This window comes from Typopeltis vanoorti, chromosome 18 (assembly GCF_054136105.1).
Source record: "Typopeltis vanoorti isolate ZY-2024b chromosome 18, IOZ_Tvanoo_1.0, whole genome shotgun sequence".
Lineage (NCBI taxonomy): Eukaryota > Metazoa > Arthropoda > Arachnida > Uropygi > Thelyphonidae > Typopeltis > Typopeltis vanoorti.
Genome location: NC_143566.1, coordinates 108260361 through 108276189, shown reverse-complemented (window position 1 = coordinate 108276189; position 15829 = coordinate 108260361). Strand labels below are relative to the sequence as shown.

Sequence of the window (15829 nt, the reverse complement as noted above, 5' to 3'; positions counted from 1 at the left end):
TCATAAATCACTACTAACCATTGGGGTTTCGCTATCAGGTCCAAAATAGTCGTTTTTGGATCAGTGCATTGCAAAAAGATTGAATCAGACAACTATTTTTTTATCAACAATAACAAGTTTAATTTCTGATCACATAATTATACATATCACTTGAAATCACAAGATTTATTTATGAAAAGTAATTCTTAGTCTTTCTCAATCACTCAACTTGGTTTCTATTGAATTCTCTCACGCTTACTTAGTTAGACCTTCAACAAGCATACTTTATATTACAAATATCAGTAAGTTATGCCTATAACATGAAATCATTAGTTGCGCTTGACATTTCTAATTTAGCATCAATCAAAATACAACATACATGTTTACAAATATATCTCTCAGAATCTCACTCCTTTCAAACACTTAATCACAATCCAATTTCTCACACCTCAACAAGCATACTCTATATTACAAATGGCAGTAAGTTATGCCTATAACATGAAATCGTTAGATGCACTTAACATTCCTAATTTAGTATCTATCAAAATACAACATACATGTATACAATTATACCTCTCAGAATCTCATTCCCTTCAAATACTTAATCACAATCTAGGCAAATATATTTATACAATCCACCTCATTGAGTTTCAAACATTCCAATGGTATGATATCAAGAACATACTCTATCATAAGATTCAATCATAAGTACACATATAATCAATCAAAGAAATTTCAATAGCTCAATATTTTCTCCCAGGGAAATTAACTGCGCTCATGCTTCACTAATTTGCGATTACACACGTTTATGAGAAATATTAACAATCTAAATACTATTTCCTTAAACTGAACAATTTAACAGTGTGATAGGGAATTCTTTCTTAATTCACAAACAATAAATGAATATGTAGACTCACATGGGTCTCTTCCTATCTTGCATGTGTAATTCAATCGTAAGTACATCTATAATTCATTAAAGAAATTTCAACAGCTCAATATTTGCTTCCAGGGAAATTAACTGCACTCATGCTTCATTCATTAGCGATTACCCACATTTACTCTAAATACTATCTCCTTAAACTAGACAATTTAGCAGTTCGATAGGGAATTCTTTCTTAATTCACAAACAATAAATGAATATAGACTCACATGGGTCTCTTCCTATCTTGTATGTGTAATTCAATCGTAAGTACATCTATAATTCATTAAAGAAATTTCAACAGCTCAACATTTTCCCCAATGGAAATTAGCTGCGCTCATGCTTCACTCATTTGCGATTATACACATTTACAAGAAATATTAACATTCTAAATACTATCTCCTTAAACTAGACAATTTGGCAGTTCGATAGGGAATTCTTTCTTAATTCACAAACAATAAATGAATGTAGACTCACATGGGTCTCTTCCTATCTTGCATGTCTTCTGTCCTTCTGGTTTCTTATTCCGGCGCTTGAGTGGGGTTTCTCCCCTCCATTCTGTGTTTTGGAATTCTCCTCGAAGCAACATCGGGGCACCGATAAATAGTCGTAGCAGCATGTGGGATATAGGGTAGGCGTACTGGCGTCTTGAACTGCACGTCGAAGGATTTCTGCATACGCCTGGTCGGACTTATTCGACTACAGGACCTTTACGGCAAGATTTCTCCTTAACTATCGCCTCCGGATATCTTTAGCTGTGACTGGAATGACATCGGTGGATGGGTCTCTCCACTCTCCCCTCTGGAACTTACACCTCTTGGATCCTCAATCTCTCGTGGATGGTTCACTCAGGATGAAGAAGAAAAGGAAGCTCTTCACATCTCTAAATCAACCCTTTTATACACCAGAGTCCCTGCACCTTTGATTAAGTTTTGGGACCCCTAGCATCCCTGTGCGAGTCTTGCTAGTAGTTTGGAGAATCCTGTATAATGTTTCTCGAAAATTCGCCAACAATCTTACTTCCTCCCTTTACTGCCTCAATCTTGCCTACAGGCCTTTCTTTTTTGATTTGCGCCGTGCCCTTTCAATATTGACCTTGAAGGTCACGTGCAACGGGTCTTGTAAACAACCTTCAAAAGACATGCCGAATTTCGGGCAATGCTCTTGGTTTCAATACTTCTATATCCCTTCTTAAACAATAAGCGAGTTAATTCCCTTTGGGCTTATTTTGCTCTTTATACAGATGGCTTTACATAGAGAACTAAAATATACATTTGTACAAGAAAATTCAGGTGAATTCCTACTGTAAAAAGTCGATGTTTTTAGATAATTTATTTTAGTAACATCGAAACTTTACATCTCTTTAACATGCATACCAAAAGGATGTATGGCAGTTTGAAACGTGTGGTATTGAGCTTCCCAGTGCAGAGAAAAGAGACTAGTCCATGTAGGATGATCTGGGAGAGACTATTGTTAGGGCATAATTAAGAGACAACTGTTTCCATCGAAGTGATAGAGCTGGTTCATTTGCTTCAACATAAAGACTCTGAATGGGTGATGTGCGAAAGCCACAACAGCAATAATCCATATACCCTGATGATGGATGGAATCCAACCATTGCAGGTTACTTTTCACATAACCTGCATGTATAGTGAATCTGAATAATTCAATTATGTCGGGGAAGGGGGATGTGGCTTGACAAGGTGAAGGGTCAAAGGTGCATTAGTGAAAAGTGAGGTGATATTAAAACTGATGTCACTTTAATGTTTTAAAGTGTAGAGAATTTTTAATAGATGAGGGTTGCTTGTAAGGGAAGAAAGTGATCTGGATAAATATTTAGCAAGTTTGGAGGTGGAGTTGTCTATGCTATCTACTAATGGACAAATGGGGAAGTACGGGGTTTGTAATTTTAGGGATCCCACATATCTGGGGTGGTTGGACATGATAAGGTTTAAGTTTTTAAGGTTTTAATGAGTTTAATAAATGTATTTTTTCCTCTTGGTATTGGTTATACCATTAAGCTTTATTATGGATGATGAACAACACCCTAAGCCTTTCTTTACATACTTTACATGTAACTGAATTTAAATCTACTGAATCTGCACGCCGCTAGAGTAAGATTAATTATTGTGTGTATCCCTTTAGAATTTAGAATTATTTCCCTGAACAAGAGTCTCTTCTGTTATAGGATATTGGCTGGCACAGCATAAAAATAAATTTTGCCAATATCCAAAAAGGAAATAGTACTGAATTAATATTTTAAACTGGTAATTAGTTTAGGGAATTAACAACGCATATAAAGTATATTAATTAAAGGTAACTTTAATGAATAACTTCTATATTTCGGCAACGTCACGTTGCCATCTTCAGGAACATAAAATATGGTATGTGCATGCAGGCACTAACAAAAGCAAATGAGGAAGAAAGAAAGAAACTAATGTTGTTCCTAAAGTCCTAATGGTGCCCTCTGGCGGGCTAATTTGGTTGTCTTGGCAGTTGGGCTGAAGTTCTCATAATGTAAGTCTCCCAAATTTGGGGTAGTTTCATGCACCCAAATTTGTTGAGGTTAGGAACGTTTTTTAGAGCTGCTGAAGATTCCTTGAATAATCTTTTGTATTTAAACTTGCTGCGGTGTATTATTTTTGTTTTCTTCCAACGAATTCTATGGTGGGTATCTAAGGCATGGTCTGCCAGCCCAGAGCGGCTGTATTGGTGAAACCGGATGTAGTCTTGGTGTTCTGAAATCCTGAAATTTGTTGTTCTGCCTGTTTGGCCAAAGTAGGACAATTTGCAGCTGTAAGGGACCTGGTATACACTAGGTAGGTCTCCCCCCTCCACAAGAAAGATTACACTAAATCTATCACCATCCCCTACATCCAGGGCACCTCTGAGAAAATAATCAATATCCTCAAAAAATATGACCTTACTTCCTGTTACAGACCATATAAAAAGTTGGCATCCCTTATCTGTTCTACCAAAGACCAACCACTTCCCCTAGACCTACCTGGTGTATACCAGGTCCCTTGCAGCTGCAAATTGTCCTACTTTGGCCAAACAGGCAGAACAACAAATCAGGATTTCAGAACACCAAGACCACATCCGGTTTCACCAGTACAGCCGCTCTGGGTTGGCAGACCATGCCTAAAGACAATACCAAACATCCATGCTGACCACTCAGCCAACCAGACCAGCACTTCTTTCAGCATCTCTATTTCTCTCCAAACAACCTACTCTTGCTCAAGATTCATCTACAGAATTGTTATCATCCTCAAAATCTACTATATTTATTTCCACGTGACACTCATCTTCTTCACCCTCAATTATGCTACTCATCCATTCACTCGTTTCTGACAAACTGCTATCAAAGACACCTAAATCTATGCTGACATCAATGTTACTAAACTCCTCCCATCACCTACATTTTTTTGCAGATATGCACTTCTTGGTCTCTTATTTGTCACATTTCTAGCTGCCGAGATACAAACATGCCACAAAATCCATTCACATCAATTCATCCATCCAGTATGTAATGTCAAATGTAATCCTTGAATGATGGCAGGCTGAGCAACAACATATCAGCAAACAGTCTTTGACAGCCAACATTATCATAACACAGTACAAAGACACTGACAAGATATACTAAAAATACACTCTAACCAAAAAAAAAATGTTGGGTTAAAGTATCCACAGTAAATTGTAATTGACAGTGGATACTTTTAACCCAACAAATACTCTAATCATTTATATTGAAACTCTTTTTCTCTGACATCATGTTAATGCTTCTCCTCAAATCAATGCTCTCTGGTCCATATCTCAAAAATACATATGTTATGAAAACATCAAATACTATAAAAACATAAAAATCAGCATCAATATACTACGCATACTGGTTACTGAATTACAAACCTTTATGCAGATGTATGTAAATGTCACTTACGCAGCATATATGAAGAATACTTGGTCATGTGCATTGCCAAGTATTCTAGGCAACTATTTAAGAATGCTGCTGGTCAGTAATCATCAATAGTGTTGATCACAATGGGAAAAAACAAAGGATTTTTTGGAGCTCGATATACGGCTTATTGTAGGAGCCCTGTCTGTCAACAATTTTTAAAACAACAGAACTGAGTGGTTTCTCTAAATGTGAGATATCCCAGGTGCTTAATCAGGCTGTGGAAAAATAACTCACATTGCTTCTAAGAGAGATAACTGTGGTCCTAAGACAGTCTGTGAAACAAGAGATCACCATTGTCTGATAAGGCTTGTATGGATAAGGAGAACTTCCTGTATGCAGCAATTGACCAAAGCATTTAATGTTCCTGACTCATATCTCACCAAACTATGTGCAGGGAATTAGTATTGGTAGTTGTATGACAATATGAAAACCACTAATTTCTGCCAAGTTTCTAATTCAGTGGCCAGTATATGTACATACTGAAAGGCCACTGAATAAAATAAAAACCGATAAAAAAAATCACCAATTTTTCACGAGTGCTAAACAAACCAACTACTCACAATGTAGCCTTGAACCCGATATTATATGAAATAAAATAAAGTACATATCAAATTCCTGGTATGTACCCTAAAGGACTCTACAGGATACTATGATAGCTTTACACAAAAATGTTTACATTACTACTAACTTCCTATCAACAATATTCCTCCAAATTCATCCCTTATCTGTCTGGACTGCAAAATTGTTAGATCTTATATTTTAGCCTTCTAAAGCACTTCTTATTGCATCAATCCAACTAAATCTTGGGATTCCTCTGGTTCTTTATCCTTCTAACCCAGTTTTGCTAACCTTTCCTCTCCCAATTTTTTAAGTAACCATACTACTAAAGATTAGATGTGGCCTCCTGTTCCTGAATGCTGTGTCAAGTTCCTTCCATTTTTTAATTGTTTAATGGCAAAATCATTTTTAACATGATTCTGCCATTAAACCCAACTGTTCACTATCCTAATTTTCCTCAGAACTTATATCTACACAAATACATCAAAACCACCTTTAAACCCCTGACAAAATTAAGACACCTACTCAGTTCTTCCAAAGATCCTCTTCCACACCTGCCCAGGGATTTACAAAATACAATGCACATGTAATCTACAATACATAGGGGAAACAGGGCGAACCATCCCAATTAGGAAGGAGGAACACAAACAACACATTAAATACTTCTATTTTGGAAAAACCGGCCTTTCTGACCATGCGCTCCAAACATACCACAGAATTGATTGGAAAGGTACCAAGTTGTTTATTATTTTAACGGTATAATAGAACACAGAAACTAAGTAAATAATTAATTTATTAACTTGATGCTGATATTTCGCTGGTATTATAACCAGCATCTTCAGAGCACAAAAACACTGTTTGTCACAATATGCGAGACTAAAACAACATGGTGTACTTAAACAAAATTGTAGCAGCAACACAAAGACTAGTCCTGATTTTGGCGCCCTCTATCTGAAAAAAAAAAAAAACGCTATCATATATTACTAGAGTCCTAGTAATATCAGCATCAAGTTAATAAATTAATTATTTACTTAGTTTCTGTGTTCTATTATACCATTAAAATAATAAACAACATGTTCGACGAACACATAAGTCTGTCCACACGGGAAAGGTACCAAGTCCCTACACCACACCAAAACCTGGTTTGAGAGGAAATTTAAAGAATCATGTGAAATGCTCAAACATAATCCAAATCTGAACAAAAATTATACCTAACCATTCCAAGGATGTGGAGAACCCATTTTTATAGCCTTTATAGCAACTAGAACCAGCCAAAGAAAAATCTCAATACAAGAAGACTTGAACATACACATTTATTGTTTTAATACTGACCATATTGTAATGCGTACAAATAGCTTACATTCTTTGCCTACCAGTTTTGCAAGCAAACTGTCAAGCTTTTTCAAGGCATTGACGGAAAAGCATAAAAAATAGTAAATGCAAATTGAAAGGAACATAAAAACATTGTCGGCAATCTAGTAGCTAAGGTTACACGTTCGCGTGACAGAGACTGAACGGACTTATTGTTATTATTCATTATCATGAATGCATGTTTGTTGTGAACGCATAATGTGATTACTGGCTAGCTGTAGTTCAGATGGATTTAGAGAGAGGATCAGGTTTTTCCACGAACCGTTTAGAATAGTACCCTGATTTCTGTTGAGGTTTCTGCCGGTTATTAACACTATTGTGGCTTCCTTGAATAAACGATGTCTGTAGTCGTCATCCAAATATGGCATGGAGCTGTTGCCACTCTATCATGTGGTAAACATAGCTTGCTCCACCTTTGCAAGGAGTTGCCCGGTGTTGTACCACTTTACCCCAGTCCTGAAGATACTTTCACGCGCAAACTTTGTTTGCACACACTTGGATAAAGGATAAACTAAATAAACTAAAGGATAAATTAAACTAAATTTATTATAGTCTGATCAAGTGAAAAATAAACTTTCAACATCTTTCTCTAAATCCATAGGAATTTAATAAAAAGGTGGCACACTGTTTGGCAGCTCCTATAGGAGGAGATGACCTTGCTAATGCTTCTGCCTGGTATCTGCACTTGGGCCTGACTCCCACTGAAGAGACCTCAATAAAGGTCGAAACTAGTCTGGGCAGTAGCCCTTCCCTTAATGCATAACATTATACATATCCGCAAGGAGATGTATTCTGCATTATAGGAGATACTGAGATAGGAGTGTTGGTAGCTTGTTCCACCTTTGCAAGGAGTTGCCCAGTGTTGAACCACTTTACCCCAGTCCTGAAGATACTTTCAGGTGCAAACTTTGTTTGTACACACTTGGATAAAGGATTAAACTAAATTTATTAACGTCTGGGAGGTTGTTTTGTGTCCGATATTTTTTCTCGTAAAGTTCATTGAATTTCCTAATTTGTTTGTCTATATAAAGTTTGAAAGTTTTTTCATAACTGCTTTGTATCATTTGATCTATTTGGTTCCATATGGTATATTCTAAATTGTTAGAAATGTCATCGAAGAACTTACGACAATTAACATCACTTTTATTTAGTTCATACCTCGTGTATTGAATCCTTTCTCTTACCAGCTCCAATGAAGTGCATAGATAAATTTTTTTAGCTGATATAGAATTGATATGACCTCTGACTATGAGGAACTTTGGAATGATGGAGAATTCCCTTCAACGCAACGTTTAAGGAACATTAGGTGGTTCAAAAGTTTGGCCTTTCTGTATTTTTCTCATTCCATGCACCGAACTTTGCTGTTTAAATTAAACATACAAATTTATTGTTTTAATACTGACCATATTGTAATGCGTACAAACAGCTTACATTCTTTGCCTACCAGTTTTGCAAGCAAACTGTCAAACTTTTTCAAGGCATTGACGGAAAAGCATAAAAAATAGTAAATGCAAATTGAAAGGAACATAAAAACATTGTCGGCAATCTAGTAGCTAAGGTTACACGTTCGCGTGACAGAGACTGAACGGACTTATTGTTATTATTCATTATCATGAATGCGTGTTTGTTATGAACGCATAATGTGATTACTGGCTAGCTGTAGTTCAGATGGATTTAGAGAGAGGATCAGGTTTTTCCACGAACCGTTTAGAATAGTGCCCTGATTTCTGTTGAGGTTTCCACCAGTTATTAACACTATTATGGCTTCCTTGAATAAACAATGCCTGTAGTCATCATCCAAATATGACATGGAGCTGTTTTGCCACTCTATCGTGTGGTTAAACGTACAGTAATGATGTGCTAAGCCGGAAGAAATACTTCTGCTGTGGTTTACATCACCAACATGTTCTTTTTGTCTGATCTCTAAACTCAATACTGGCTGCCAGTGGAGATTGAACTGCCCACTCAGTCTCCAAAAGTTAGATAGGGCTAAACGGCCTCACCTACTCCCTATATACCAATATCCCTATAGTATCAGAGGCTCTACCAATACGATTGGTAGAGCCTCTGATACTAATGGCTCAGTTAAGTAAGTTTGAGCACGGTTAGTAGCTGGAAGGGGTCCAATCGTTCGATGCTGTTGGCACACTGTCCCTCGATGAGTCTTTGGACTCCCTGGAGGTGTCAAATAATAATAATAATAATATGGGAATAAAAAGGCATTAGCTGATTTTTTTTTTTTTTTTTGAATTTATATATATATATCATACAGATTTCACAATTGAAGCACTACTTACTGGAAATTCACTTTGTCAACTTGAAACCTTGTTTCAAAAATTCCTGAGGTTAAAACTCGGCAGCGCAGAATATCCTAAGGAAAAATTTTAATACACTGTAATAAAATTGTAATATAAAAATCACTCAAAAATTATCTTGCATTATTCGTTTAAGTTATTAGACTGACAATTTATTGTGATGGGTATACTCATTTTTTTTTTTTAACATATGAATCTCTTGAAAATCTTTTTTTCATTCTTATTTCTAGATATAGAGCATACAGAAGTTATAAACTAAGAATTCATATTTAAATGAATTATTTATGAATAAATAACCACATTTTCTGTTAATTAAGATGACTAGCATAACACCATCTTTATCAGAATAAGAAAGAATAAAATTATTAGTGGTGTAACAATATAAGCATTAGAAAGCTGTAAATATAGAGATGAAGTGAATCAAAGATGATAAAAGTGATGACATGAAAACTGAAGATAAGGATATCTTAGATCATCATCATCAAATTCCTGCCAAGTACCCTCAAAGGGTGAACAGGACATGATAGTACTAATGAAAAATTTACATCATTCTTAACTTACTATCTACAACTTTCCTCCAAATCAGTCTGTTACTTGTCAAGACTCCAACATTATCAGATCTTATATTTCCATCGTCTAAGGAACTTTGCACCGTATTAATCCACCTATATCTTGATCTTCCTCTGGGTCGTTTTCCTGCCAACCTGCCAGAGAACACTTCTTTTGCTAATCTTTCCTCTCCCATTAAGTGACCATACCACCTGAGCTTAGCTCCTCTAACACATTCCTGGATGCTGAAAATGTCAAGTTCTTTCCTAATATTCTCGTTTTTAATATGATATTGCCATTGATGCCATCTGTTCATGACTCCAATCTTTCTCAGGACTCTCATATCTGCAGACTCTAGTCTTTGGTCAAGTGTTTTACTTCTGACCCAGCTCTCGGATCCATAAGTTAAAACTGGTTCGAACACTGTCTTGTGTACAGCTAATTTAGTTTTCCAACTAATTTCTCTCTTATTCCATTTCAATTTATTCAATTGACTTCCGACAATACCAGCTTCGTTTATTCTGTTGTCTATTTCGATATTTAATTTACCATCTTCACTAAAAATCATGCCTAAGTAACTGAAATGTTTTACTTGTTCCACAGGCTCTCCATTCACAATGCAGTTGCCATTTTCAACGACTCCGTCTATTTTCATTGTCTTTGTCTTTTTAGTGCAGACCTTCATACCATATCTATTACAACAGTTATTCAATTTAGTCAGGGAATCTTACAGGCTTGTAGCAGATTTATTTAGAAGTATAACATCATCTGCATAAAGCAAAGAGCTGACATTAACATCTCTAATTTTGATATCATGTTTAATACCACTTTCCTTCTTAATGTGATCCATATAGATAATGAATAACAGAGGGGAAAATGTACATCCTTGTTTCACACCAGATTTAACATTAAACCATCTTCCTGTACTTCCTTCAATTCTAACTTCTGACTTACAACTCAAATAAAGACTAAGTATTGCTTGATATAATGCAACACTGACGCCATATAACTGTAGTGTATTGAAAAGTTTCTCTCTTGGCAGCTTCTCATATGCCTTTTCCAGATCGATACAAAACTTAAATACAGATCTTTGTTATATTCCCATGATTTTTTGAATATTTATGGTAAAATGAAGACCTGATCCTGACAGCCTCTATTTGGCCTGAATCCAGCTTGTTCTTCACCAAGCTTTTTTTCACAATTCTTTTCAACCATTTCTCAAGTATGCTTGCATAGATCTTGCCAGGAACACTCAGTAGGGAAATACCTCTGTAATTCTCACATTCAGTTTTATTTCTCTTTTTATATATGGGTACTATGAGAGCTTTACTCCAATAATCGGGAATTCGTCCCTCTGTTCAGGCCTTCTGAACTATGCAGTGCAGCCACTGTAAGAATTTTATACCACACATACTTCAGCATTTCTGGTCCAATATGGCAGCCTGGCTGGCCGAGTGGTTAACGTGTCAGCTCTCCAGTCAAGAGGCTGCAGTTTCGAATCCCGCCTTGGGCATGGATGTTTGCGATTGTCTGTGGAAATACCAGTGGTGGTGGTGGTCGGTGGCAGATAGTATTGGTGTAGCTGCGGTCAGTTGGTGGATTTTGAGTGGTGGAAGCAGAGTTGTAGAGTAGATGCCCTCCCTCGATGAGTCTTTGGACTCCTTGGAGGTGAAAAAAAAAAAATAATAATAATAATAATAATATCATCTACTCCTGCTGTCTTTCCACATTTCAAGCCTTCAATGGCTTTTTCTACTTCAAGTATAGATATCTAATCCTGACTGTATGCCTGCTGAGTGTTTTTTTTACCACTGTGCTATCACTGCTTGTTTCATTTAGCAATTTCTCAAAGTAATTTTGTCACCTTCTTGATATTTATTTTCTATTTTCTACTCTGCTATTTAGATCCCAAACAAGGACCAACTTTTCCTTTTTCATTGTGCCAGTCGCTTTCTCTAAAGCCTCAAAAAATTCCTCCACTTCTACCTTAGTAGAACCTACTGTGGGACCATAGGCACAAATAAGTCTCATTGTCCAGTTCTCCATTCTGATATTTGACCACATCACTCTACTTGACACTGCCTGCCATTCAAGAATATTAGCCTCGTATTTAGTGTTGAATACTATGGCTACTCCTTTTCTTTGATTGTCATTGCCTGAATATAACATTTTATATTTATTGCTCAGAAAGATCTCACCAGTTTTTGTTTCAGTCACCCCTATTATATCGATCTGGTACCTATCAAATTCCTCAGCTAGCTCCATTTCTTTGCCATTCAGGTTTCTTATATTGATGGTACCAATCTTGAACTCTGGTGATGTTGAGTTGAGATGTGTTTCAGGATTTGTTCCAGTAGCTGACTTTTTGCTGTTCTTCCTGGTTCTCTGACAAAAACACTGGGGGGCCTTGTTTAACTGGCAGCACCCCAGCCAGCATGAAATTCTGTCATGTTGTACCATCATTTTGTATTTAGGTTAATTCAGTAAGAATACAATTTGGTCAGCTAAATCCCAAATTGCCAGCCCATCCTTTTTCGCTCAGTATCCAGGTAGATACCCAACAGGGTGCACCACGAGAAGGTGAGGACTGGACATTAGGTCAGAAGCCCTGGTCGGTTCTTCGCATTCCTTTAAAGGCTATGAGTAGGTCTCCTCTCAGTTATACAGCTTTTGACCCTTAAGCACCCCGGATATCCTAGATGTCTGGAGTGATTACTTTGAAAGACTCTAAAATGAATCAAGCGGTGACAGAACCATACTAGAAAATTTTCAAGAGGAATTCAATGAGGAGTACATATCAATACTTGAGGTAGAAAAAGTCAACATAAATTTGAAATGTGGAAAGGCAGCTGAAGCAGATGATATCTGACCAGAAATACTTAAGTATGGAGGTATAAAAGTTTTTTTCTCTACTAAGGAATTTCTCTACTAAGTGTTTCAGGCAACACAACACTTATACAAGAATACCCGAAAAGAGGTTGAGAAAGATTGTGGAAAAGAAACTTGAAGAAGAACAAGCTGGGATCAGGCAAAATAGAGGTTGTCAAGATAAGATTTTCATTTTAAGACAAACAGTTGAGAAATCATGGGAATATGACAAGGATCTGTACTTAATCCTTTATCCAAGTGTAAGCAATCTTCAGGACTGGGGCAAGGTGGTACATCCGTAGGCAACTCATAGCAAAGGTGGACCAAGCTCTCATCACTCCTTGTCTAAGTATCTCCCACAATGCAAAGCACAACTCCTTGTGGACATGTATGATGCTATGCATTAAAGGCCACTACCCAGACCGGTTTCAACCTTTACTGAGGTCTCGTCAGTGGGAGGTAGACCCAGAAGTGGTGATACTAAGGCAGAAGCAATGGAGAGGTCATATTTACCTATATGAGTTGCCAACACGTGTACCACCTTATTATTAAATTACAATAAGGTGGTACACCTGTAGGCAACTCATATAGGTAAATATGAGCTCTCTATTGCTTCTGCCTTACTATCACCACTTCTGGGTCTGCCTCCCACTGACGAGACCTCAATAAAGGTCGAAACCTTTTTTACTACGTGAGCTACTTTTCTATAAAAAGTTATTCGGCGATCTACTCTCTTATATAGATCACGTTCCCCCAACCTGATATCTGATTACACACAAATAAACAACTAAAAAAAAATACACAACTAAAAACTTTATTTGTGTGTTTAAAAATTTATTTATCACTTTTAATTATTTTAATACAACAAATATTTTAATACAACAAAACAAAAAATAATACTGTATATTGGAATAAAATATTTATTTCTCTATTTTGGAAAACCAAAGTTAGAAAAAACAACAGATTGATTACAAACTCACAAGTTACAGAAATGCTGGTTGATTAAAAAAAAAAAAAAAAAAGTTAATGTGAAATTTGGCATTGTTTGGACTTCGCAATATTTTCATAGCCAAGTTGATATGAAGAAGTGGCCAGTTGCAGACAATCATCCAAACGATCATTTGTAATTTGGTTTCTTAATTGATTTTTTATGACGGTCATATTTGAAAAAGCGGATTCTGACAAGTATGCCGATCCGAAACACGACAGAATTTTTCGTGCAATATCAGTTAATATTGGGAATTTTTCATGTGCATACGTCCAAATGACTTCATTGTTTATTGATTTTAAAAGTAAACTATTCTGATTGTTTATTATCTCAAGTTCTACTTCAGCTTGGTTTATATCAAACAGCCCACTAATTTTATTTGAAATTTCTGTGATGTTCAAGTTTTCTTGAAACGGATTATTGATAAAAGATACAATCATTTCAGTTTTATTAAAATCTTTAAATCTTGAATTTATTTCTTCCTCAACTAATTCTATTTCAAGAATCAATTCTTTTAATCACAGCGAAGTATTTCTTGATTTTATTCAAAAAATTTTTATAAATATGGAAGATGTCTATATTCGCGGTCATTTATATTTTTCTTTAATAAAAGTAAGTATTGTTGGAAAGTTTTTTATTGAAACTTAACATGTCAATTAAATTTTTATCTCTACCTTGTAACTCTAAATTTAAATTATTTCGTACAGAAATCTATTAAAAATGATAAGTGTAACAACCACCTTTTATCACTCAAATGTGGATAAATATCTCCTTTTTCATCAAGAAAAATTTTTATATCGTTAATTAATTCAAGAAATCTTTCAAAAAATTGACTTCTGTTGAGCCAGCAAACATTATTGTACAACAGAAGTTCCCTATCATCATCTGCCTGTAATTTAAATAACCGCATTGCAGGGCTTTTCCTCTAACAGAATTTACAATTTCAAATGTAATATCCAAAACATCTTTAGTGTTTAATCTTTTACTACACAGTACTTGTTGGTGAATAATACAGTGGTACGTTAAAAAATCTCGATATTTGTCATTTTTTACATAATGAAATGAAGCATGATTTATTGCCTATCATTGCAGGAGCACCATCAGTAGTAATAGACACAAGTTTAAAAAGCAAAAGTTTGTGTTGTTTCACAAATTCATCAAATGCCGAAAAAATGTCTTCTCCCCTAGTCCTTCACAACAATGATATAATTTTCGAAAGTTCTTCTTTACTTGAATAATCTTGAAATACCATGCGAATAAATATCATTAACTGAGCAATATCAATGAATCCGTTTTATTCATCAAATTGTAATGAAAACGCGACATACTGCTGAATGTCTGACATTAACTGAGTATTCAGATCGGCACTTAAAATTTCAACTCTTTTCATAACCGTTGTTCTGGAAAGTTGTAAATCTTTAATATTCGAAATGATTTCATTTTTATTTTTAAAATCAGAAAATAAAGATTCTGCTGCTGCAAGAAACGATTCTTTTATTAACTCTCCATCAGTAAAAGGCTTTTTTGCTTTTGCTAATAAATGACACACTTTCAAAGATGCAATAGTGACTGATATTGGTTTATTTATTACTTTCAAAATCATATTTTGTTGTCCAGAAAGTCCTGCCTTTAAATTTATAATTTTTGATTTACGTATTTCGGAATTTTGGGGAAAATCTTCATCATATTTTGCATGTAGCGATCGAAAATGTCTCTCAATATTACCTATTTTTGGAATTGCTACAGATGCATTACAAATCAAAAAACAACACTTTCCATTTACCATTGTAAAGAAAAAATCCGTTTCCCATGCCTTGTGAAAATGATTCATCTTCGATTTCTTTGATACACTCATGATTATTCTCAAATTAAACGAAACGCATGCGATGTGCTTTTGTTATATGTCTACTTTTGCTATCCAGTCGTTACTGCGACATTGTAAACTTTTATTATTATTTAACTTTGTATACTTGTAATTTCTATTAATTACTTGTGATGTCTTTTACTCTATACTTTATTCTCTGTTATTCTAATTTGCTATGCGTGCTTTCTCTCACTCAGAATCTCTCTTGTTTATCTTATTACGCATGCTATGTTTATCTACCTTTCGCATTATGAGTCTTATGCCTAAGATATTAGAAAATTTATTTAAAATGAGACTGCGCCACTAATATCTTTGATTAGCAAAAAGAACTCAAATATACGGCTGGTAGATTTCTCTCTCTCTCTTTCTGTAACACAAATTCTATTCTTTTTCATAATTTCACACTTTGGCCAACTCACTTAGATTCCTGCTCAACAAGTCCGATTTATTTTAGAAACAGTGC

At 35.5% G+C, this 15829-nt stretch overlaps 1 protein-coding gene across 2 annotated transcripts in view; it reads right to left on the bottom strand.

Moving 5' to 3' along the window:
• LOC150097045 (guanine nucleotide-binding protein G(s) subunit alpha) overlaps window positions 1–15829 on the bottom strand; it is a 320682-nt gene that overhangs the window by 117602 nt on the left and 187251 nt on the right. For both annotated transcript variants that reach the window (XM_090408599.1, XM_090408598.1), the window contains exon 7: window positions 9080–9153. In XM_090408599.1, the coding sequence (XP_090264725.1) occupies window positions 9080–9153 (74 nt within the window). The remainder of the gene's footprint in view (window positions 1–9079; window positions 9154–15829) is intronic.